Raw genomic sequence first — 24,694 nt, forward strand, 5'->3', positions numbered from 1 at the left:
ACAGTGCCCACATTCCTTTGTGGACAGCTCCAAGTGGGATTTATAGGATAATCACTTCCACCTTGCTCCAGCACGCTTGGCCCATGCGTCTGCACCATAACGAGGCTGCCACAGCTCAAATGACAACTTTAATCTGGTAATATTTGCAAATAACAGACAAAACAGGAATAGGGCCTTGGCTCACACCTTGTATCTGCATCCTTCATAGGATCTGGCGCTGCTGGAACTGCCACAGCCCTGGAACACCCCACGGGATTCCTTCTCACCATAGTGTAAACTCAAGGAAGAAACTTTTTTCTATATAACATTTAAAAAATTAACAGTAACTTGAAAAGATGGAATTTTCAAGGAATATGTACACAAGTGAGTGCTTCAGGTTGGGAAGAAAAGCCTCCTGTGGCTTTGGCATGGAATTTGCCATGTCTATACCTTGGGAAAAAATCCATGGGTTCAAACTGCCCCAAAAAATCACTCTTTAGGAAATTTAGAGCCCCTCAAATGCTGCTGCTTCACCCCCAAACCCAGCAGGGACAGGGGAGAAAGGCGATGGGCAAAGAGCAGCTGGAATTCTTTGCATAAAACACTGGAAATAAAAAAATTAGAAATCAAAATGAGTGGGGGTTTGGGGATGGAATTTATGGCCCCCACCCTCTTCTTGCACCCCAAATTCCTGCAAACCTTGAAAAAATAAAACTGATGTGATCTCTGCATTGTATTTTTCTGTGGAAACAAAGGAAAAGGTTGGAAAGGAAGAGGATCTCATAAAGAGATCCCTTGGCAGTGTCCAATGTGGATCAGTCTGGAAGTGGGATACTATTTCCTGCTACATATTAAAGGGAAGAAAACTTGGCTGGGAGATTAAAAAGAAAAAAATTAGTGCATTGCTGAAAAATGAGGAGAGAGGAGTAAGAAAACCTCTTTCCATGGGAAACACAGCATCCACCTGCACCCCCTCGCCAGCTCCGACTGCCCTGAGCCAGAAACACTCCCAGCAGCGCTAGACTGGAGGAAAATGTTCTCCAGAGTCATTAAAATATCCCAAACTTCTAAAACAAGCCACAGTTCCCAGAGTCCAGGTGGTTACTGGATTGTCCAAGGTGTGGAAGTGAGGGCAGAAGGATGCGGAGAGGGGGCAGAGCTCCCAGCCCCTGGGAGGGTTTGGGAGGCAGATCCCAGCTTCCATTTTGGGTTAAGTAAACGAAGTTTTGTTGTCTGAAAGCGCTAGACATTCCTCATGAAGTCACAATTCCTGTACTTCCATGCTGGACTGAAAGTGCAAGAGTGGATCAAAGACAGGATTATCCTAAAGAGTTACTGGAGAATGATCAGGATAGTCTGGATCTACTGGATCATGACCCCTCTGCGGCCGGATTGGTGGACACACAGGGCCACCTCTTGTCCCAGACACACCAACTGCTGCTCAACTTCCCAAACTTCCTGTTCTTTATTAAATAAACCCGGGAACGTTGTCCTGAAGCAGGATGTCCTTCAGTGCAATTGCTTTGACATAAGGCATTTGTTTTGTTTTTTGGGGAGCAAACACCTCACGATGGATTTTTGCCTTCTGGAAGAGTCAAAAAGTACTGTATCCACCTGTTTTTTATTCTTTTAATGCCCTACTACGTGACTCTTTCCTCCTGGTCGCTCCTCTTGGAAAACCATCAGTGGCCGAGTAAACCAGTCCCTGGGAAGGAAAGACACCAGCAGTAGATGAGGAGGGAAATGGGATGGGGGTGGGATTCATGTGAGGGGATACAAAGGGGGCGAAACACCTGGACTCACCTTTAAATCCCTCTTCAGGCATACAAACTGGGATGGAGAGGGAAGGAAGGCATTAGAAGTCACTCTGAGGATGCCATAGTCAGTGACAAAGAAGTGTCACAATCCCCATTTTCCACCTTCCCAACCCAAATCCTTGGCCACCATCCCAAGCCCAGCCCCTCCCCACCTCTCTCACCTTGCATAACATCGTCCATGGCTGCATAATCCGCGATGGGCTCATCGGCCTGGAAAGGATATTGGGGCAGGGAATTAACACACACAGGCAGCCAGGGGATCATGGTTCTGCTCAGGAGAGGAGCAGGGAATGAATGGGTCTCTTGCCCAAACACTGGGAACTCGATGGGAGGACTCACTCCCTAATTCAGTCGTGGTTTGGGTTGGTACCCACAGAGCTCAGCAGTGGAATCAGCTACAAAGCACTCTTGGAAATAAAAACGGGGGTTTTCTCCTTCAAAACAAAGATAAAAAGGATTTACCTCCTCCAAAACAAACGAAATTAGGGATATTCCTCCTCCAAAACAAAAACAATGTGGATTTTTCTCCCCTAACACAAAAAAAAAGGCTTTTCCTCCTCCAAAACAAAGCAAAAGGATATTCCTCTTCCAAAACAAAAAATTTAAATATTTTCCTCCTCCAGAACAAAAAAACCCCAAAAAATCAAAACAAAAACCCAATCTACCAAAAAAAAAGCCTACTAAAAACCCACAAACAAACAAACAACCCCCACAACAAAAACAAAACAAATCAACAACAAAACAAACCCACAAAACCACCTCAAACACCTAAGGATATTCCTCTTTTGAAACAAAATAAGAATTTTTTCTTCTCCAAAACAAAAATGAGGTTTTTTCTCCCCTAATACCAAAAAAAAAAAAAAAAAAAAAAAAATTAAGGATATTCCTTCCTCAAAACAAAAAAAAATAAGGATTCTTCTCCTCCAAGCAGCTCCAGGAGGAGCTTGCTCCATTTATCCCTATTTCCATGCACAGCCCCACACACCTCTCTTGGCTCTCACTGATCCCCTGGCACTCCCAAATCCTGCCCTGCCAGTACCTTGAGCAGGATGACTGACTCGGGGATGACTCCGAGGCTGCCCAGTGTGGCTGTGTCATCGTTCAGGATCTTCCCATCCAGTGACAGGTTCTGGTCGAACGGGGCCACGGAGAAGGCATGCATGATCTGGGGGCACACAGACACCTCATCCCGGGAACTGTGGCAACTCCCACCCCAGCACCCATCCCCACCTCTTGGGGGCGTCAGACCCTTCCTCTGTGCCTCCACACTCCTTATTTTGTGTTTTCTTCCTTGTTCCTGGCAGGAGAGCCAGCCTCACCTGGATTTTCAACTCTTTCAGGGTTTGGCTGGCTGACACAAGCAGCGCTTTCTCCCCCCGGACCTTGCGGTGCCGTGTGCTTCTCCTGATTCCCTGCTTTTGGTAAGTGATGTAGCTCTGGTGGGAGAGCTTCTGGCGTTTTACGCTGCCATTGGCCTAGAGACGAGGCAAAACACGAGGAGATTGAGTTGTTTAGGGATAAACACAACCTCCCCAGATCCCAGAGAGTGTTTTGGGCAAATTGGTCATGCAAGGGAAGGCAGGAAGCGATGGAAAACCCTTGGAAAACCAACTGAATTATGCAAGTGTGGAAATTACCAAAGGATTTGCCTTCAAACCTCCATTCCAAGTCCTAATGCCAGCATGGGGCAAATTTCCACATGTGCATGAAACCCTATCCATATTTAATCTCTCCAAACCCAGCACTGCTGTGGTTTGACCATTCAAATGACAATTTAAGACACTTTTCCACTGCCAGTGAGATACAGAGGAGGAGGGTGGTGATCTCATCATGCTGACTCAAGAGGATGATACAAAACACAAGGAATCTGATGGGATTTTTCATCTCTACCTGGTTAAAATCAGGATCTTGCTCCCCCTCTGGCTTGTTTTCCTCCCTTTCCTCTTCAGCTTCCGAGCTGCTCACGTTCAGCTCTGGAGCTGCGTCTTTCATTACCTGGAGTCATAAAAATCATTCTCCGTAACCAACAGAATCCACGTGGCATCCCATCATGGCAAACAGCTCCTGGAGACCTCTGGGTGCCACCTCCATCCAGAGAGTCCAGGAATAACCCCAAGAGATGCTCCATGAGCTCTGCAAAGGCTCCTCCACCTTCCCCAGCTGTGTGGATCCTCAGTGGGATTCAGCTCAGGAATCCCCCTCTGTGGAACTGCAGGTGCTTCCTGCCCTCCTCTCCAGGCAAAGAGAAAGCCTCCTGAGCCCTGGACTGATTCCCTTCCCACCAGCTGGTTGATATAAGTATATTACAAAAGCCTCAACATGGACAAAGTACCTTCTGTGAATTAAGACATTTATCTGTCCCTACAGCAGCCTGGCAGGGACATGCAGCATCATTGCTTACAGGGCTGGAGGTTGTAAGTAAATGAAATCTAAATAAATTACTCAAAAACAAAAATAAAAAGGTTGTTCAGGCCAGTGAAAGTCACTCCCAGCATAGATTTGCCTGGATGTGAACTCCCAGCTATGCTGTGGCTGGAACTGGGCTTTGCAGGAGCCCAGGAGACCTGGATGCCAAGAGCTCTCTTCTCCATCAATGTATTTACGATAATGATGCAATTCCAGCTCCTAAACATTCCCCAGAGCCCTCTGAATTCCAGCAGTGCCACCCTACAATGATTTTATCTGATGAAGTTTCCCTCTGCAGCACCATGCACCCTAAGGAGAACCAGGTGGTGCAGAGGAGGGAGGAAAACGGGTGAGGGGCTGGGTGAGGGGATTTTGCAAAATCAGACACTCCCTGATTTTGCAAAGCCCAGCAGGAAGGGCACAGTGGCTCCCAGTGCTGCCCACAGTGATCCTGGCCAGCATTCCTACTGGTTCCCTTCCTGCTGAGGCTGCCCTGTTACTGGGGGTCTTGTGGGCAGGTTCTTGCTCCCTCTCTCCAGTTCCAGTTCCTCCACAAAGAATAGCTCCCTGGTTTTTTGCCAGCCCTACATGTGAGCACAGTCCTGTCTAGTGCCAGAAAAACACAACACCCAGCCCTCTCATGCACCACAGACAAGAGGGATTCAGGCTGAAAGCCTGTGGCTGATGGCACCAGACGGTGTTGCGTGATCCACATCTCACAACCAAGGCAGGAACCCGTCCAGCCTCCAGCTCCCTGCGGCTCCCCAGGCTCCAGCGCCTCCCTGGGATTGACAGGGAGGTGGAAATCAAGGAAAGGCCAAAAAAACCCACCCCACACTCCAAAGGTCAAGAGATTGTCTTCATCTGAGCATCATCTGAGCTTGCCCATCCTTGGCTACCTTCTTAAGAGCCCTTAAGAGGAGGGGGGTTTACCAGGACCAGCTTTGAGAACTTGGAAAAGCAGTTCCAGAGCTGATCCTGACACTTAAGATCAGTAAAAACAAAATTCACAGCTTCAGGGGATCCTGAGAACCATCTCCAAGTTCACTGTCTCACCAGCACCAAGGGGAAGAGCTCATTTCTATCCAGGAATAAAAATGACACTTGAGCAAGAAGAAAGGAAATGACAAATACTGGAGCAGGAGGAGAGCAGGTAGAGCTTGGGAACACAGCTAAGACAGAGAAAACAACTGGGAGCATCCCTGAAAACAGAAAGGATTTGGTTTGGCAAAAGGAAGCCTTGAGAAGATGGAATTTTCAGAGCCAGAATGTCTCAATTTGCTGGTTTTTGCCAAAGCTGCCCAGAGCTGCAGAGCAGGGGGCTTCTGCCCTCACCACGACGACAGACCAGGATTCCCACCAGTCCTGGGATATGGGAGCTGTGACAACCCCCTCAGGGCATTCCTGGGGCACCTGGAGCCAGGCTGAGCAGAAATGGGGGAGAGTTCCTACCTTTTTATTATCCACCACCTTGTGGATGTAGATGGTGGCCTGGGTGTACTCGCGCAGGTCCCGTTGCTGCTGGCACAGGAGCCCTTCCCGGCATTCGGGGCACAGTTCTGGGCAAACACCAAGGGAAAAAGCATTTAATTGCTCCAGCTCCTCAGAGGCCCCAGTGCAGGGCCTCTCACTGCTAACCAAATGAATCACATCAAAGCCCAGAGTGATCTGGGTTGGAAGAGACCTTTAGGATCTCATCCCACTCCCTGCCACGGGCAGGGACACCTTCCACTATCCCAGGTTGCTCCAGGCCCTGGAGACTTCCAAGGATGGGGCAGCCACAGCTTCTCTGGGCACTCTGTGCCACGCCTTACCATCCTCACAGCCAAGAATTTCTCTGCAATACCCCATCTGTCCCTGCCCTCTGGCAGTGGGAAGCTATTCTTGTTGCCCTATTCCTCCAGGCTCTTGTCTCAAGTCCCTTTCCAGCCCTCCTGGAACCCCTTCAGGCACTGGAAGGGGCTCTAAGTTCTCTCTGGAGCCTTCTGTTCTCCAGGCTGAACAGCCCCAGCTATCCCAGCTTGGCTCCAGAGCAGAGGGGCTCCAGCCCTGGAGCATCTCCATGGGCTCCTCAGGACTCACTCCAGTGGCTCCACATCCTTCCTGCGCTCAAGACTCCAGAGCTGGACCACAGCATTGCAGGGGGGGAATCTGCCAAGCCCTGTGTTTCCCACTGACCCCACCAGACTGAAGTTTTTCTCCCAGAGAGCCATTCCCAGGAGCAGAGGTCACTCACGGGGTTCGGAGATGTAGCAGGCACTCTCAGGGTCAGCACCAGCTGCCTGCGTCCGGGTGATTTTGATGACGTGATCCACAACAAAGAGTTTTTGGATCCTCTCCCACTCGCTGGGCCATATCAGAGCTATACTGTGCAAAGGAACAGGCAGGTGCTCTATGGTATGAAAAAGCCAAGCCTAAACTCCCAAAAACCCTCCCTTCTTTGGCTTATTGGTCTGTCAATGAAAGAAAAACTGCAAAATCCATCCAAAACCCAGCTACACGGGAGGGCCTGTACACCCAGATAACAGCAGCCTGTGATTAGTGACACTGCTGTGCTCCTGCTGTGCCAGAGGGAGGGATGGAGGAGGAAAGGAGTGGAAGATTTCCTACTTTTAGTGCTGCATCACTGCAGAAGCAAGGCCATGCAGCATGAAGTCTAGCCCTGCAGCTAGCACTCTTGGGGGGGGAAGGTTCATGGAAAGCAAATTGTAAGGAAGCAGGATGCTTCTGTGTCCTGGCCAAATCCAGGGTGGTTATTGTCAGGAACAAACCAAGCTGAAGGAAGCTCTTTTTTCCTGACCCAGTATCCTTGAACAGTTTAAGTGTTGCCTTGCAGGAAGGCTGAGGTGGCTTTGAGAAAGCTTGGGTGTTAATTTTGAAGGAAAGGTTTACTCTTATCTTGCTGTGGCTCAGCAGCAAGAATACTCCTTTGGGAATGCTCTCCCAAGGCCCCTGGCAAAAGGAAAGTGTGTGAAGGGAAGAAACTCACTGTTTGGAGTCTTCTTTGGTCATGGAAGCAAAGGTGAACATAAGGCCCCCATGGGGACAGAGCAGGACACTGTTTGCTATGGAGGACACAGGGCTGCAGCGCGTCGGCCTCCTGCAAAAAGGAAGAGTTTTGGAAAGCTCACCCAGGTTATCCTACCAAAACCCCCACAATTCTTCAGGAAGCCAGGAAGAAATCACAGGTGAGTATTTACACAAGCGATTCCAACAAGGAATAGTAACTACTAGTGATGAGGAAATCAGATCTGCATTCCTCTGTGGTGCAGAATGACTCTGTCCAGCAGAGATTTCCATCTGTAGCCCGAGCCGTGACCTCTGGGATACAGCTCCAGACATATGAAAATACTAATCAGGTGACCAGCTAATCTGACCATCTGGTTAACACACAGCAAACAAGGAAATTCAGTGTCTTACACTGTATTACAATTGATACAAGTCCTGCAAAAATTGGCTTAATTGTTTCCATGAGCTCACTGTGCTGGGAGTCAGAAGCAAAATATTATCTACAGCCCCCAAAATAAGAGATAAAAAGCACCAAAACCCTCCAGCCAAGTTACCTGACAAATTTCCTCCATTCTTCTACAAAGAACTGTGAAACAATATACAGCTCATCTGTCTCCTGGGGAAAAAGAGGAGGAAAAAGGATCTTTTTAATGAACCCAACAATGACTGTTCAGTCTTTTGGCAGCGCTTGCTCCAAGACCTCCGTGCTGCTTTACCATGACAACTCCATCCAAGTGGGCTGCGAAAGCCAAGGAAAATAATTTGGGATCAGGTACTAAGCACTGCCATTGCTAATCCTGTGTTTATTATGAAGTTACTTGAGCTTTTGATCTAATTACTTTTAATTCGCAGTGGGAAAGGGCATTTCCCTGGAGCAGCCAGGACTCCCCAGTGGTTTCTGTTGCTGGGTACTTGGCATCTGAAGCCAGTGAATCCCTGTACTCTCACATGTGGGGTGGGACCCCCCCAACATCCCTCAATTGCTTCCAACATCAAAATCCACAAGTTTTTCCTTTTGGCAGCAGCAGGGATACAAAACTGCAGCTGTGCACCAAATAAGATAGTGTTTTGGGATAATCTGTGGGGTTTTTTGTCCCAATCTTCCTTTAAATTGTTTGCTCTTGGACAAGAAACCACCCAGGCCCCAAGGGTTGGGTGACAAAATTACTTCCATGCTCTCCTTTACCCTCACCCCTTTCCAAAAGACACATTTAAGGGCTTCCTCCATCCTTCTGTAGGAAAACTCGGCACACCTGAGGAATATATATATATATACTTTTATATATGTATACTTTTTAATTTCCCTTCATCTCTTGATTTCTGTTTGTTTTTCACTCTGCTTGTTTTCCTCCCCAAACATCAACTTCTTTGGATCAGGAAAACTCCTAAGGCTGGAGGGGAAGACCCTCAGCTCTCTTCTACAAGGCTCCCTTGGGAAATCAAAAGGGAAAGGAGGATAAAAAGGGAAAGAAGGATGTAATCCTTCCTGCTGGTGGAGACCCTCCTATGTCTGACCCACAGTGATGAGCTCCAACTTCCTAAAGTTAGGGTCCCTTTGAGAGGTCGGACCGAGCTACGACACATCCACACTGATGCAGTGATAAATGTCGTACTGACGTTTATTGTTTGTGCATCCATATTTATCCCCTTACAACTTTATTGACATTACAAGGCACACAAAGAATGTACACATCTGCTGCCTTAAGGTGGCTACTGTATTAGCACCATACATCGACATGTGAGCACCCGTTAGTACCCGAAATACCTTAAGAGAGAGGGGTGAATTTTTGCTGTGCCACAACCTGAATTTCCACTGCGCCACAAAGGCCCACAGGTCCCACAGACCCAAGGAGCCCACAGGCCAAAGGGCCCGGTCTGGAATTGCTCACACCTCACTCCAAATACAAATCATGTCCTCCATCTCTTAGAAACTCTGCTACAACTTCCCATTCTCCAGCCCCAAAAGTAAATTCAACCAGCTACAACTTAAACCACCACTGGCAGAACCTGGAGCTCTCCAGCCCAGCACGAAAGAAAAACTCCTTTTAAACTATTTTGGGTCTCCTTGGTTCCAAGTCGTGGGTCTGTGTTGCCTCAGTTTTTATTCCTAACTGGAGCAGTAATGCATGGAGCCAGACACCAGCCAATGCACCTTAGCAGGATTGTAGAGTCAACCATTAATTAGCACCATGAGACTCCCAGAAGCCAAGGACTGGAGCACACAGCTCATTCTGGGCACCTCAAATCTTCAAGAATTCCTGAAGAAGCTGCTAGGAGACCATTTGCACAGCCACCACTGCTCTTTGGAGGGCTTCAGCATTTTGGAGAGCTCCCATGGCTTGTGGGACACAGGATGATGCTGGAGCACACCTGAATTTTGCCCGAACAGCAGCAAAAGGTGGTGGTGGGGGCAAAGTTCAGGTGTGTTCCAGCATATACTCCTGCACTTCCTCATCTCTCCTCCTGATAGAGAGCTGTGGGAAGTGGCTGTGCTTCCAGGGACGGATACAACTCTGTTAGCAATATTGTCATTGTTATCTCCCTGACTTCGGGCCAGCCACAGCTCCCTTGGCACATCATCCATTTCCGTGGCTCTTCAGGGCTTTGTGCCAGCACAGCTAATCCAGGGAAATCACACCTCAGCACAACACAAGTGAGAGCTCTGCTGGCATGGACTGAGTGAATGGATATGGAATGGTTCGGCTTGGGATCTCCTTCCACACCCCTGCCATGACAGGTACACCTTCCACTATCTCAGGTGCTCCAAGCCCCGTCTAACCTGGCGTTAGACACTTCCAGGGACAGGGCAGCCACAGCTTCTCTGGGCAGGTGAGGAATTAAAGCAAATAAAAGCCTCTCCCAAGCCTGGCTTCATTCCCTGATCCCCCTCCTTTCCTACCTGAGGCCAGCTGCCCAGGCAAGGTCTGCATTTATCATGGAACAGGTTCTGGAGAGAAGTCTTCTGCTCGCTGGCCATCATCTTATGCAGAGCTTCATTTTCCTCCCCTTCACGCTCCAAAATCTGCAGGAAACAGTTAATTACATCCCAGCTCCTGTTCCCAGCTGCTACTAAAGGTGACTTTATTCTCCTCCATGGCACAGGGTTGTGTTAAAAAGGAAAACCAGAAATACAACCAGTATTTACAGTCAACAAAAGGGGAGTATTTGGCAAATACCTTGCACTGGGAACAGCACTCTTTGTTATTTGGGAATTCGGGGGCTTTTGGAAAATATTGCTTGAGTTTCTCCCAGGCTTCCTTGGAAACCACCCTCCGCTCATTTTCAGAGATGCACAGGTCACCTGCAGGGAGAGAATCAAGGAAAGGCTTTGATCACAACATGCTCAGGGATGTTTTGCAGCCCTTGATTAAAGAGATTACAGGGAATGAACACGGGGAAGAAATCCACACAATTATCAGCCAAGGCCATGTCAGCAAAAACCAGCAGTCACCTTCAACTCCTTCCTTGCTTCTTTTAGACAGAGAATAATAATAATAATATGAATTTAATTCATAAAAGTGCCTTTTAGATTTCCAAGATCATGGCCTAAGCAGCTGATCAAACACGAGTAGGGATGTGGGGAAAAACCAGAGGGCACAGGGCTACTGTTTTCTGATCCTGGCTATCCACAGCTACATCTTCATGGTGACTCCATTTGCTGAGGCTGAGGCTAATAACCCTGTGCCCCATGAAACCAGGTGCCTTCCACATCCTTGAAAACCCCACATTCCCACTTGTAGAGTCTCAAACAGTTTCATGTGCCTCATCCAAGCACCTAAAAATGTGGAAAGCGCAGATTTTGCACCCTAAATCTGCTCTGGGGAATAACTGGATGTGAAGATACCGAGCAAGATTTACCAGCTACCCCCCAGGACACTTATTTATCCATCAGGATTATTTATCCTATATCAGGACTATCTATCCTCATGCTCAGGCAGCCCCCAAATCAGCAAGGATTTTCAGAAGCCTTTTGTGCCTGTTGTCTCAGGGGTGGAAGCAGGAGGCAGCTCAGGCACTGGGACACCACGTGCACGATGACACAGGCTAGCTGGATAAACAAGGCTTGGAAAAATGGGAGAAGGCTCCAGGATCCAACCAGCTGCCCACTTGCAGGGTTGCTGATGGTCAAGGGGAAAATGCAACCACATTTCCCTCTGAGACAGCAGCTGGGAAATCCCTGTGCAGGGAGAAACAGGAGGAGCAGCCATTGCGACACCTGGATGTGAACCGGATTTGGGACTATCTGTGCCTTGGTGGGGGCTGCATCAGCCAGAGGGAAGGAAAACAGCACCTGTGGTGTCCAAAGGGCACAATCGCTTATTATCTGCTTTTTTTATAGCCTGGAGGGCTGCAGAGAGAGGAGAGGGGGAAAAACTCCCTCCTCCCCACCCTCCAGCAGCTCTTTAACATGACAAGCAGCTTCTCAGGCCCACAGACTCAGTCCAGGAGCATCTGGAATTTGGCCAGCCCTGAAGAGGAAAAAATAGCAATGCTCCCCTCCTGCTTTTCCTCTAATAAACAAAAGTCGGGCCTTGATGCAGCACTTGGCCACTTGAGCTTCATCCAACAAGGCCAAGGGTCTCTAGAGGCTGGCCCAGGAAGCTGCCCAGAGCCAGTGAGGATGGGGGGAAAAAAGGAGCTTGTAGAAATAAGTGCCTTGACACCACATGATTAATGAAAACAGACTAATATGGTGAGTGAAAGAAGTGGAAAAATCAGCTCTGGGTGTTTTGCATAAGTGTTTTGCCATCTGGAAGATGGACCCAACCACTGCTGACTCTGCTTCTCACTCCCACCATCCAGGGACATGTTTTAGTCATGGACATCAAAGAAGGCTTAAGTTGGTACCTGGAAAAAATTCACTGGATCAGGCAGCTACTGGAGAGTGAGGAACTGCAGCAGGGAAGCAAAAGGAACTGTGAAGGGAACACCCGGGAGGCATTCCTGGAGGCCAGCCAGCCCTCCCAGATGGCCTTTTCCAGAGCCTACCATGGAGGCAGGAACCTCCTCCACCACAAAATTACGGCCGTAGGAACAAGACTACAGATTTGCTGATCCACTCGAGAGGGAGTTTTTCAAGGTGGAAAGCTTGTTTTCCTTAAGTAATCAGACGTTAACTCAAGAAACAAAACCTGCCCTACCAGCAGCCCCTTTATTTAGTATTATTTATTCTGCTATGACCCCAAGTCACAGATCAACCAGCAATTTAATACCATACATTTTCCAAAGGCCTGCTGGCCTATTTTTTATCGTGTCTGGCTCCATAAATGTTCCCTCCCCACGCTCCATGCTTTTATTGAACAGCAGCAGCCTCGAGGCAATGGGAAATGCAGCATTCTAGGCACTGAGTAACAGCTAAAATCGTGACAAAGTCCTTAAACACTGCTTGAAAACGAGATTTCTCAAGCCTTACTCCAGGTTCTTGACTAGCTCTGATGACAGGAGGTGTGTGGCTAATTTATGCTATTTTTCCTTCTGTTTGAGATACGATGGAGCCTCCCCACAAACTGATGCCTACAAACAGGAGCTTAAATAAAACTGGGTTTTATGGCTGGGAACACAAGCTTTATAAAGTGAGATTAAAACAGCAGGGTAGCCAAGGATGCAGCTAATGAGGCATCACTTGCAAAACAACTGATACAGGTCAAAACGTTAAGTAAACAGACATCAAAGCACAGCAGGTTGGGAAATCGACATCCAAGAGTGGTCCTGGCCCAGGTGCTTGGGTGAGTGGTCTTGTTTGAATGTAAACCAGAATATTTAACAGATACTCTCAGCTCTAACCTGGACTGATTTACACCACCTTTTCCTCTCTTACTGCTCTTAGAGCTCCCAAATGGCTGCAGACCTTTGGTGCTGCCTATGCAAGAAAGGGAAGCTCAGCATCTGACAGCTTGGCTTGACCAAGTCCCTACTGACTCTGCCTGCAAGGAAAACTTTTGAGTACAAGAGACACCAGGAAAATGAGAATGAAGCACACTTCAGCAGTGACTCCTCAAACTAACCACAGCTGGAGCAAATGCTACAGGGTTAAGCAGTGGGCAACAAGGGAGATACTCAGCTCCATCCCCCGGAGAGACTCACCATGTGGGCAAACGATGTCTTCATTAAAATTTAACTCCTCTTCCTCCTCTCTCTTCTCTTCATTTGATCCATCTAATTAAAACAAAACAAAACGAAACAAAACAAAAAATCCAACCAACCAACCAGAAAAGAAAACCCCGAAAAACACCCAAGAGGATTGCACAGAGTTCCTCTTCCAAGGAAAAAAAATCTCACAGGGAAAGGAGCAAGGTCACCTTTCAAATTACAGCCAACCCCCTCACCCAAGGGAAAATTTGGAAGGAAATTTGTTATTCTCCGATATCTCTGGCCTCTGGGCAGGCAGGATTACAGCCTCCAGGCTACGTAGGAGGGCTTTGAAGTGCACGGAGCACAAGCCAGGCCTTTGTGAGATTACAATGGATGCATTTGTTAGGGCTGGAACATCGCAGGGGTTCCCTGCTCCCAGACATCTCCGAGTTTAACCTAAACACAAGCCTAGGTAAGAGCAAAAGGGGCAGAATTCCTGGCAAAATTCCTGATCTAAACCAGATGCTGCCTGAAAAACCGAGGGGGAGCCTGCCAGGGGGCTGACAAGCCCTACATCAATCTCTAAATTAGTTAAGTCAAGCGCTGGCCACTGAATGGAGCATCATAAAGATGATGACTGTCAGCAAGAGCCTCTAACGAGCTGCCTAACGAGCAACATGGCTTGTGAGTAATTCAAATGCACTATTGGGAGTTGCAACCTGTTATGAATCGAAGTCACCCCCGAGGAACGATGAGTGGTAACACGGAAATACCCTTTTCTCCATGAATGCTCCTCCTTATCAGAGGGCCTGAGGTGCAGCCTTCCAGCCCAAGATCAATGCCCTGAGCCATCATTCCCACTTTCATTCCAACAAGCTTGTTATCCAATTCAAAGAAGCTCAACAGAGTATGATTTTCAAACATTTGGAGAGCAGAAGGCAAATAAAACCTCCATTTATTCTCATGATATAGGCACAGAATGGAGTGCAATTCATGATTTTTGTTCCTAGGCTGTGTTTTCCTAGTGCTGCTGCATCAGCTGTGCTGTTTTATCCCTCAACCTTCACAATAAACATCACCATCATCCCTTCCCCAAGGTAATTTTCACGTTTCTTCCTCCCCTGTGCCCTCTCATTCAGAGAAAAGTGGATGAAAAGATCATGTGTCTCGGGTGGTAATTTCACACAGCTTTGTAAACCCACTTATCACCTCATCTCCTTCTCCAGCATGAAAATCACCCCGCAGTTTTCAAGCTTAGCAAAGAAAAAGCTCCTTAAATGAAGGCCTTTTTTATTCGATTTATCATCCTTTCCTCCCTACTCGTGCAAGGGGAACAAAACAGCTACAGAAACCCCTGACGTGTCTTTTGTTGGGAGGGATCAAGCAGAGCTGATGGGTCTCTACAGCAGCAGAAATTAGGAGGAAATAAAGAGTAAATACCTTTGTTTTGTGCATTTCCATTCATTTTTCCATTACTGTGCTCTGCATCTTCATCTTGCTCATTTAATTGCTCCAGAGCCAGCTGACGCCAGCTCCTCAAGGATGCTTTTCCAACCCAAAAACCATCGTTCCTGCAGGGAGACAACAGCACTGGTACCCCAAAATCACAGCTCCCTTCGCCAGAGCCTAAACAGGGAAATCTTTAGGAAAAAGCTGTTTAAGCACTTCTAAAAAGCATCTTTGACAGCATTTGGGACTTCCATACCCCTTGACTGTCATCTTCAGCAGGTTGGTCACGGTTTTGTAGTCCTCATTCAGCTGGTTCTTCAGCCGCAGGATTCTACACCTTTCCACCACACAGTCCTTGCAAAGTGCCTTGACTGGGGTGCGGGGTGGGGAGGGAGAAGAAACACAAGTCTTTTATACTATTGCATTATTTATTGCACAGGTAGTTTCCTGCTGGTTTGAAGGCCCTCAGACAGGTGTGTACCAACTATCCTGCCTCAGGATGGTGATTTCACGTGTAAATGAGAAAATCCTGGGGGTTAAAACCACATCAGGCCATGTTTAAAGCTTAAAGAAGCATAAAACACTCCAAATGAGGTGTGATTTGTTCCACTGCCTCACAGGTCTACTCTCACAGCTCCTGGTATCCACAACATGATGTCACAGGGAGCCAGGGCAGCCCAGCACCCAGCCACAGGAGGCAGGAAATGCCAGGAAACCAAACACCTGTATTGTGGCATTTTGCCAGTTCAACCCAGAAAAACTACCCTCCTGCAAGGCTGCACTAGACCAAGGGAGTGGAAACCCTCCAGCTGGGCACGTAGTTAGATTTTCATCCTGGAGCAGAGAAGAGAGGCACTGTGTCCATCCATCCTTTTACCCTCCCTCCCTGCCAGCCATGCTCAACCCACAACCCTTCAGGCAATCTTCCACTTGACTAATAAACCTTGCCCTGTTTTTCCCTACAAAGGCTGCCTGCGTCAAAAGCAGTTTTTTCCCTACAAGCTCCCAGCAGGAGCTGAGCTAATTCGGTCTCAGTGGGAGTTACTGAGCAACTTCCTAAAAGGAACAAAAACTGGGACTTGGTGAGGGGATGTCCAAAGCCTGGAGGGGCTGGGCTGACCCTGAAAAGTTGAATGTGTGGTAGATGCTTCAAAAGCAGCAAGCTAACAGGTAAGTGCTTCCTTGGATGAGGTAACAGACAGGAAGGGGTATCTTTTGTCTGAATACTCCATGAGACCCAACCCACACAGGAGCTGTGGGTGCTGCAGGCACAGAAAATAAATGTCAAGAGTTTGGAGTGTTGCACGTGCAAGTTTTATTTTCTAGAATTGCCTTCACACCTTCCAGGTACTATGTTTCCTAAGCCAAGTGCCCCATTCCTCCACAGCAACTCCTCAGGTACAGCCTTTTCCTGAGCAGAGTCCAGGGGCAAAGCAGACCCTGTGATCACCCTAAATGGGTTTGAGAAACGGTAACAGAATTAAGTGATATCAAAAAAATCCCCTAGAAATAAGGCAGCACTAAAGCCATACACTGAAATAAAGTTATGATGATAAAGGATGGCTCAAAACAGGGCTGGGACCAGAGTAAGGCTCCAAACCACATCCCAAGAAGTGACTTGGAGAGGATATTACCGTTGAGCCGGGGCCCTCCTCCGTATCGCCGGTAGAAGAAGTCAGCCACATATTCTGATATCCTCTTCATCAGGGATATTTTATCAGGATGGAGTTTGCCATGGGAGCACAGGCAGGCTGTGTTATCAATAGGCTTGGGAGGAGTGGACTCATCCAGCCACTTCTGCAGCCATTCCAGAGAGATGAAGTCATAGGGGGAACCTGGGAGGGGAGAAACCGCAAAGAGAAACAAGACCATACACGTCAGCTCCAACATCGGGTGGTATTTTATATATATTCTTAAAAATTAACAGGCAATCACTGTCGAATAAATCTCTATGGTAAAAATTTTCAGAGGTCTGATCCAGCTTCTCTCACACCATTCTGATCTCAGTGTTACAGATTTGGAAGACAGAAGCTATGTACGATTAAGATGTGAAGATCATTTTGGATTCAGCAATCAATATGCAACAGCTCCAAGGAGGAATGGGAGAGCTTTCAAACCTTTTGAGGTTTACTGGAGAGCAGTCGAGGAAATGGAAGGTTTTCCTATCATCCACCAAGGGACTGATATAATATTTAAACCATGATCATATGTTACAGGCTTTTTCTACAACAGAGTTCACTGGAGTAATTTAAAATTAAAGGCAACAACAGCAGAGACAGAATCAGTGTTTCCCTGGTCCTTTCAGCACCCAAATTTTCAGTGTCTCTTACAATTTTAGCTAAAAATTTACAGTGCAAATGGAAACTTTAGATTTTTGCTGAAGCAGAGCAGCAGGCTTGCCCTTGTTTGCTGAAAGAGAAGTACAAAGCCGAGTTTCAAGAGCAGGTCAGTGCTTGTATGATCAGGCTGGAGTGAGGCACAGTATCACTACACAACTCTTCTTTGGAATGACTGGGAAATAAGGAGGAAATCAGGAAGAATTCAAACCCATTCTGTGCTACCACGAGGGCAGCTCTGAAACCGTGGGGAAATGTACCCGTTGGTGACAATTATAACTGAGCACAAATCCTTCATGTTTCCTAGGAAGGAGCAACAGAGAAGCAAGAAGAAAATAAAGAGGACAGGAAAACACTGTGTCTCCAGCTTGCACTGGAGCTCTATGAAGCCTCTTTTCCTCCACAGCTTCAATCCATGGTGTTTTCATCTTATGCAATGCCCTCCGCAGCCGTGACCTCCAGAGAATTGCATCGCTGTCAGAACCAGTTTGTTAGTTTGGGATGAAACTGCCTCCCCCAGAAAGGAGGGTTTTCTGGGGCAGGCTCCACAAAGCTGGCAGAAAACGTGTCTGCACAGCTGCAGAGAGAGCCCCAAGCTCCAGAGAGACAGGACCCAGAGCAGTGCTGGAATGACGCTGCCTCCAGCTGTGCTGGAAGTGCTGTGCTCATGATGTGCCAGCAGCAGGCAGAGGGTGCCTCAGGGCAAAGTTTTAGCTCCTGTCATCTCTAAACTGAGGCAGAAGAGCTTCACCTGCACTTGTAAAAATCGTATTTTTTGAGATTTATTCCTCTGTCACATCAGAACTGCCAAAAGCAAACTCTTCCGTTCCTGCTGAGGAAAAGCTCACTGGAACTTTGTTGCTGCTCGTTTTCATGGGTGTTTCAGGGCAGGTTCATCCCTCCAGCACAACTCTGATCTCTCATCTGACATCTGAGTGCTGCTCAGGCTCATAAGGAGCTGTAACATCTTCCTGCTCCAGAGTTAAGCACCTGAATTCCCAAACTGGAGAGGGAGATGATTACAGGAATAGGAGTTTGCTGTTGGGCTACTCCAACCTCATGGAACATTTAATAAAAGCTGAACAGTGAATTCTCTTACAGGCCACACAATTAAACCCACTTTTAAGTCTTCAAATATAATTATCCTGCAGTTTTTAGGAGAGGTACATAGTGAAGACAAATTCCTCAGGCTGGATGGATAGAGCAAATTTTGCAGGAGATGGGCAAGAAAAACAAGGTGGGAAATTAAAATCTGTGCTGAGGCAACAAAACAGAAGGAGGAGACAAAGCTTAACCCCAGTCTCCCTACAAAACTGAGACATGGAGCAGTGAAACACTGGCAGGGATGGATCCAGTAATTTTCTGCTGGAAGTCAGGCATTCTCTTAGTCCGTTACCTGCTGATGAATCGGGCTCACCAGCTCCCAAACCTGCCGTGAGCTGGCAATTTGGGAGCAGGCAGATATTCCGCCTCGATGCTCCTAATGAGCTGAGCTGCTCACCAGGCAGAAGAAAAGAGTCACAAAGCATGAGGCTGATGGATGGGGAAGGAGCAGGAGGGAATTAGCGATGCCAGAGGCCATGAGAACAAGCAAAGAAAGGAGAAAAATAGGTTAAGGCAGAAAAAGAAGCAAGGGAAACAAATATAAGCACGCATGAAGCTCTCCCCTTCCAAAGGGCTGCAGGAATGCTTTCCAGCAAGGCAACAAGAGTTGGGAGTTAGTCACAAATCATTCCTAAGCTTAACAGCTCTACTACAGCAATACTCCACAATGTCTTACAGACCAGCTTCGGCGGGTAACCTTTGGTAGAGCTCCTTCACCTCCTCGTGTTTGATCTTGCCTCTGGCCACGCTCTGTTTGCGCATCTCGGCCATTTCATTGCACCACTCCTCAAACTTGCAGTTATCCCGCTCTACCAGCTCCTGCAGAAAAGCTGAGAAAGGAAAAAAAAAAACAAAAAACAAAAAAACCAACCAGGAATTAAAGGGAAAATGCCAGCTATGTTAATTACCATGGGTTATCTGGGGATAACAAACCTCAAAATTCCCTCCCGCAGCCTTGCTGGGCGAGGTCTTTCCCCAAGCCAAGCACGTGGACTGTTGCTCCCTCTGATGCTGACGGTTGCAGATGATTAAATGCAAAGTTTTGCACCCAAGAAAATAATTTACTTGAGGTTTGTTGTAAGGTTAAGTGCAGCTCCTCTGTCCTGCCTCATCATTCCCAGGGGGTGGGGGAAACAAAAGCTTTTCACCCTCTGGATACACTTAAAGTCTGTCATGACCTGTGATCTAGCACACTGCAAACCCAAGGGCAAAGAGCCCTCAGGAGATGGAAGATTAGTCAGGGCAGATCAACAGAAAGGTGAGGGAAATGGGGATTTTTGCTGCCACTGATGGAAAAACCCCAAACAAAGCAAACCTCAGCAGGGAAAAAAGAAGATAAACTACTTCCCTCACAGGGCTGGTGGGAGTGGGAGGAAGCTCTTATCTCTAAGAGTGGGAGGCCTCTTATCTGAGGCCTTTTCCTATTTAGAATTATTCTGAAGAGCTAAAATATCTGCAAGAAGGTTAATTCTTGACCAAAATATCCACCTTGGGAGAGTATCCAACATTAAAAAATAACCAGCCTGACCTCCTTGAGATCGGAGCCAAGTTACATCTCTCCACTGTCCCGGAAAAGCCACTTTTAACAGCATCAAAGCAAAATGCCTCAAATTTACAGTTCCATGAAACCTCCCCACAACCGCAGAGCTTGACTGCTGCCCTTCACTCCCTGTTCCCTGGCAGGATTCCACGGGAAACAAAGGCAACCGCGGGGCTGTGCAGGAATTTGGAGCTGGGTGGGGAGGTTTTTGTTGAGTTATTGTTTTGGGCAGAGGGGTAGGAGGAAAGAGAGAGCAAGAAAGCTCAGGAAACAGGTTGAAAATACAGTTCCAGGCAGGAATTAGTGCTTATTCTTGAAGTTTTATGTCTTGGAGAATGTGTTTTAAACAGGGGGGGTTGGGAAAGGTTTGGGGTGTTATTAGGGGGGAATAAGGTGTATGATTTTCCCCCTCTGCAGAGATCCAAGGGGACCTGCCACCTCTGCTGTCCCTCCTCCACAGAAAATGAGTGAAGGGGGAACACACCTCAGCACCACGGGCCTAATTAGTATTTCTAATCAAGGAGCAGCCAAGCAGGAAACATTAAACCCACAAGCAAAGTCCACAGGGAGTTCTGGCACCCTCTTAATTCTATAGCACAACACGAAGGCACTCAGCCCAAATTCCCATTTGGCCCTTGGAGCCTCTTTATTTTCATGTCATTTATTTCTGATATGGCAAAGCTGGAGCACAGGGAACCTGACATCTGTCAGGATTATTCACCTCCACATTGCTGATGACATTTAACCACACTGTTCTCCTGCACCTTTGGAATCCAAGCAGGATCGCAGTAGTGAATCCCAGTGGGATGATCTCCTCCTGACCCCTTCCCAGCTTGACCAGCTGGGTAAGAAAGCAGTATCTGAATGGGCACATGGGAGGGATTAGCAGAAGTGCTGGGAAAACCCAGGGGTTTCACTGGTCAAGACACCAAGGTGCCACACAGCACCTTTGGGGCTCATGGCAAACAGTCAAAAATCATGGAAGCTTGGAATGGTTTGTGAGTGGACCTTGAAGATCACTTTGTTTCACCCAGGGACAGCTTCCACTATCCCTGCTTGCTTCAAGCCCCATCCAACCTGGCCTTGGACACTTCCAAGGATGAGGCAGTCACAGCTTCTCGGGGCACCCTGTGCCAGGACCTCACCCCTCACAGCCAGGAATTCCTTCCCAATATCCCATCTGACCATGACCTCTGGCAGTGGGAAACCATTCCACCTTGTCCAGTGACTCCATCTCTTGTCCCAGTTCCCCCTCCAGCTCTCCTGGAGCCCCATTAGGCATTGGAAGGGGCTCTAAGATCTCCCTGGGGCCTTCTCCAGCTCTCCCAGCCTGGAATCAGAGAAGAGAGGCTCCAGGAACTTTGTAGCCCTAAACAAGACTTCAAGCAAAATTCCACCTCCTGGCGCACCTGGAGCAGTGCAGGACGAGCCGGATCCCCAGGGGACTCACCTGGCACTTGGACTGTGAGGGACTTCTCGCGGGCCTGCAGCCTGTACACCAGCATGTAGGCGTTGCGGGAGCAGTGCGTGCCCTTCCCACACTTGGGCTTACGGGTCTGGGATTTTGATGGCTCTGCTGTGGGAACAAAAGGCAAAACCTCAGCAACCCCTGAGCTCCTTCCCTGATCCTCCATCAACGGATGAGTTTGCCACCCAGCCAGCTTCCCTGTGCCAGGCCTCTGTGCCAAGCACTGGGCTTGGCATGACTCAAAACTGTATCCCAAAGAAAGCCCCAAATCTCTCCAGCCTTTCTGGATAAATCAAAGGGACTAAATTTAGGAGCCTGTTCTGAACCTCCCTTCTTTCTTCTCTCCCCAGTGGAACTTCTCTGAGCCAAAAGCCACTCTCGGAAAAACATCCTTTCTCCCTTTTGACTCTTGTTCTGCTCCCCTGACTCCAAAGAAAAGTCAAATCCTCAGGGAAGAAAATCATATTTACAGGTGATTGTGGATATGAAAAAGACACAGCAAAGCTTTTAGGAAGCCAAGAGCCATAGAAAAGGTTGTTTTTAGCAGCTGCTGGGGGATGTGAAGTTGTGTTGCAAGAGCTGCTGTTTCCAGGGGAATTTTCATGCAAGGAAAACACTTATCTACAGCTATAGCTTCAAAAATCAAACAATTTTAAATAAAGAAAAAAAATTAAAGAACAACATTCTGTAAGTCAAACTCTAAATGGACCAGTGAATTATTAAGTTTCTTTTTCCCGAATTCTGAAAAAATTCATGTGCCTTTCCCCCCACACCATCTAGGGGACATTCCAGACTCTATTTGCATTTTATCCAAGAATTTTCTAAATTGTTCCCATTTGCATGGCCAAGATTCTTCCCCCCATAGACCTTCAGTTTATGTTACTGACCTTCTCCTGCTGCTACATGTTACAAAGAAAGGCCTCAGTTTTGCCTGGAACAGGCAAATTACTTCAAAACTTGATACAAATACTAAGCTCCCAGCTTAAAGAGGCTCCTAAAACACACTTTACTTCTATTCTCCAAACAGCCTTGAATTGAAATACAAGAAATAAGAACATTTACTTACAGTTAAGCATAAAACTTTATAAAATTCAAGTCACAGCAGTTTATTTGCAGCTCATTTTGCTGCTGCACTGGGTGAATGGGGAGGGTGAAAACAAAGGCTGAACTGCTCTTGAGCCTTCCAGGCTGTTTCCCGGTGCACCACTAGATGTCCGGCCAGCTCCAGCCTGCGCCAGCAGTGAGCGGAGCCAAGTGGAACGGGACAGAGCTGCCGGCACAGGCAGGACCACGGAATCACTAAGGCTGGAAAAGCCCTCCAAGACGATCAGGTCCAACCATTACTCCAGCACTGCCAGGTCCACCACTAACCCACGTCCCCAAGTGCCACGTTCACACACTTTTTGAACTCCTCCAGGGATGGTGACTCTATCAGTGCCCTGCACAGCATCTTCCAATGCCCAACTACACCTTCCATGATGGATTTTTCCCAATATTCAACCTAAATCTCCCTTGGCCCAGCCTGAGGCTGTTCCCGTTCCCTGGGAGCAGAGCCCAACCCCCACCTGGCTGTCCCCTCCTGGCAGGGAGTTGTGCAAAGCCACAAGGTCCCCCTGAGCCTCCTTTTCTCCAGGCTGAGCCTCTTTCCCAGCTCCTTCAATTGCTCCTCAGAAGTTCTTCACTCTTTTCCTTGTGCTCCAGACTCCTCCCTAGCTCCACTGTTCATCTCTGGGCACATTCCAGCACCTCAAGAAGCATCATGCAGGTGAGAGCATGGAAATGGGAGAAGGCTGATGGCCCATTACACCAAACCAAGGGAGCACTTAAATCTGCAGGTATGTTTTCTCTAAAGAAGCCTTAAAGAAAAGCAACATTCCATAAATTCCAACCACAGCAAAGCATCCTGGTGGGTAAGAACTCCTGGGAATGGATAGCTTGCACTGCAAGTGAATTTCTTAATAATTTCCCTGGTTTTCCCTGCTGTGAGCACCTGCACTACAGAACACTGAGCCACTACAAAACCATTTCAACTCCAAATTAGCTGCTCTTATTTACTGACTCCAGAGTGAGAAATCCACAGGTCCAGCCTCAGCTCAAGGTTTCCAAGAAATCTCCAAGAAATCCAATCCAGAAACATAGTGATCTGGGCAGCACGTGAGCCAGTAAAACAGGAAAGCTCCAAGGAAAGAGCTCAGAGTAAAAAAGGCAGTTTTAGATTCCAAGTTGTTATTTGGATCAAAATCTTTTTTACTGCCTCCAAGTAAAACACCTCAGTGGAAACAGAACCATAATGTGTTAAGGAAACTGAAAGCATTCTCCTTATCTGTTCCAAGAAAGTGGCACCCGCCTGTTGCTCCCTGATAGGAACCTCCTGCCCGTGTTATCAGCATCTTATCTGCCATGTGGCAGCCAGAGGAATACTAGAGCAGCTGATCACAAGGTGTAAACACTCACATGGGGTTGAAACGAAGCAAATCTGGCTGCAATCACCAGAATTGCTGTTTCCCACATTCCTCCGAGCCATGATAGCCCATGCAGGAGCATTCTGGGGAGGAGCAGGAGGCTGCACCTGGGGACACCCAAGGTTTTTGGTAGAAAGAGTTATTTTAAAAGGGCACTCACAACTGAAGGGTTTTACCTAGATCTTCCTCAATCCCCAGTTGCAGTTTCTTCCCCTCCATCTTCTCAATGTCCTCGTCATTGAACTTGTACCACTCGCCCGTCTGCGGGTCCTTCACGTGGGCGATGTAGTGCCCAGAGTAGGCACTTACTCCGCGGTGTATGAGCACAGCGCTCAGCTCATACACGTACACACCATCTGCAAGGCAAGCAACACTTACACACAGCCAACAGCACTCATCCTTCCTGTCCTAGAACTTGGTGTTTTCACCAGGCAGCAAAGCCTGCACTTGAACTCACAGCTCTTCACGACATTGCTAAGAGGGCTGTAGCTTAATAACAAGGATGTTGTTTGAAATACAGGCTTCAAACAGCTCTTCACAGAATTTTCAATCAAAAAGAGGATTCAGAAGAATCACAGAATTCCAGAATGGTTTGGGTTGGAAGGGATTGCTCCACCCATCTTGCTCCACCTCTCTGCCATGGGCAGGGACATTTTCCACTATCCCAGGGTGCTCCAAGCCCTGTCCAACCTGGCCTTGAACACTCCCAGGGATGGGCAGCCACAGCTTCTCTGGGCACCCTGCCAGGATCTCCCCACCCTCACAGGGAGGAATTTCCTCCTAAACAGAACTACAGAGGAGAACTGCCAAGAGGCAATGGGCAAAGTTTAGAAAAAACTCACTTTTTTGCTCCATAAAAGGCTCCATGTCCAGCAGCTCTGAGAAGCCAATGTAAGTATTCAGTTTCTTCTTGTGGCCAGTTTGTCTGTGCAGAGGGAAAGCTATGGCTCAAGGCACAGTAACAACAATTCACATCCTGGAACTCCCCTGAACCTCCCTGAGCATCCCCCGAGAGGCTCAGACACCCTGTCACCCTTCACATTAAAGCAGGA

At 47.8% G+C, this 24,694-nt stretch overlaps 1 protein-coding gene across 1 annotated transcript in view; it reads right to left on the reverse strand.

Annotated features, from left to right (window-relative positions):
• Positions 1-115: 115 nt before the first annotated feature.
• The window catches only part of USP48 (ubiquitin specific peptidase 48), a 31,101-nt gene continuing 6,522 nt past the window's right edge, over positions 116-24,694 (reverse strand). The window contains 20 exon segments of the mRNA XM_066334498.1: positions 116-1,684; positions 1,783-1,809; positions 1,958-2,006; positions 2,836-2,961; positions 3,116-3,271; positions 3,687-3,791; positions 5,655-5,761; positions 6,439-6,569; positions 7,192-7,302; positions 7,766-7,827; positions 10,111-10,233; positions 10,388-10,512; positions 13,296-13,367; positions 14,724-14,854; positions 14,989-15,103; positions 16,367-16,567; positions 18,853-19,002; positions 21,163-21,288; positions 23,819-23,998; positions 24,485-24,567. Of these exon segments, the coding sequence (XP_066190595.1) occupies positions 1,662-1,684; positions 1,783-1,809; positions 1,958-2,006; positions 2,836-2,961; positions 3,116-3,271; positions 3,687-3,791; positions 5,655-5,761; positions 6,439-6,569; positions 7,192-7,302; positions 7,766-7,827; positions 10,111-10,233; positions 10,388-10,512; positions 13,296-13,367; positions 14,724-14,854; positions 14,989-15,103; positions 16,367-16,567; positions 18,853-19,002; positions 21,163-21,288; positions 23,819-23,998; positions 24,485-24,567 (2,203 nt within the window). The 3' untranslated portion in view covers positions 116-1,661.

This window comes from Sylvia atricapilla, chromosome 22 (genome assembly GCF_009819655.1).
Source record: "Sylvia atricapilla isolate bSylAtr1 chromosome 22, bSylAtr1.pri, whole genome shotgun sequence".
NCBI lineage: Eukaryota > Metazoa > Chordata > Aves > Passeriformes > Sylviidae > Sylvia > Sylvia atricapilla.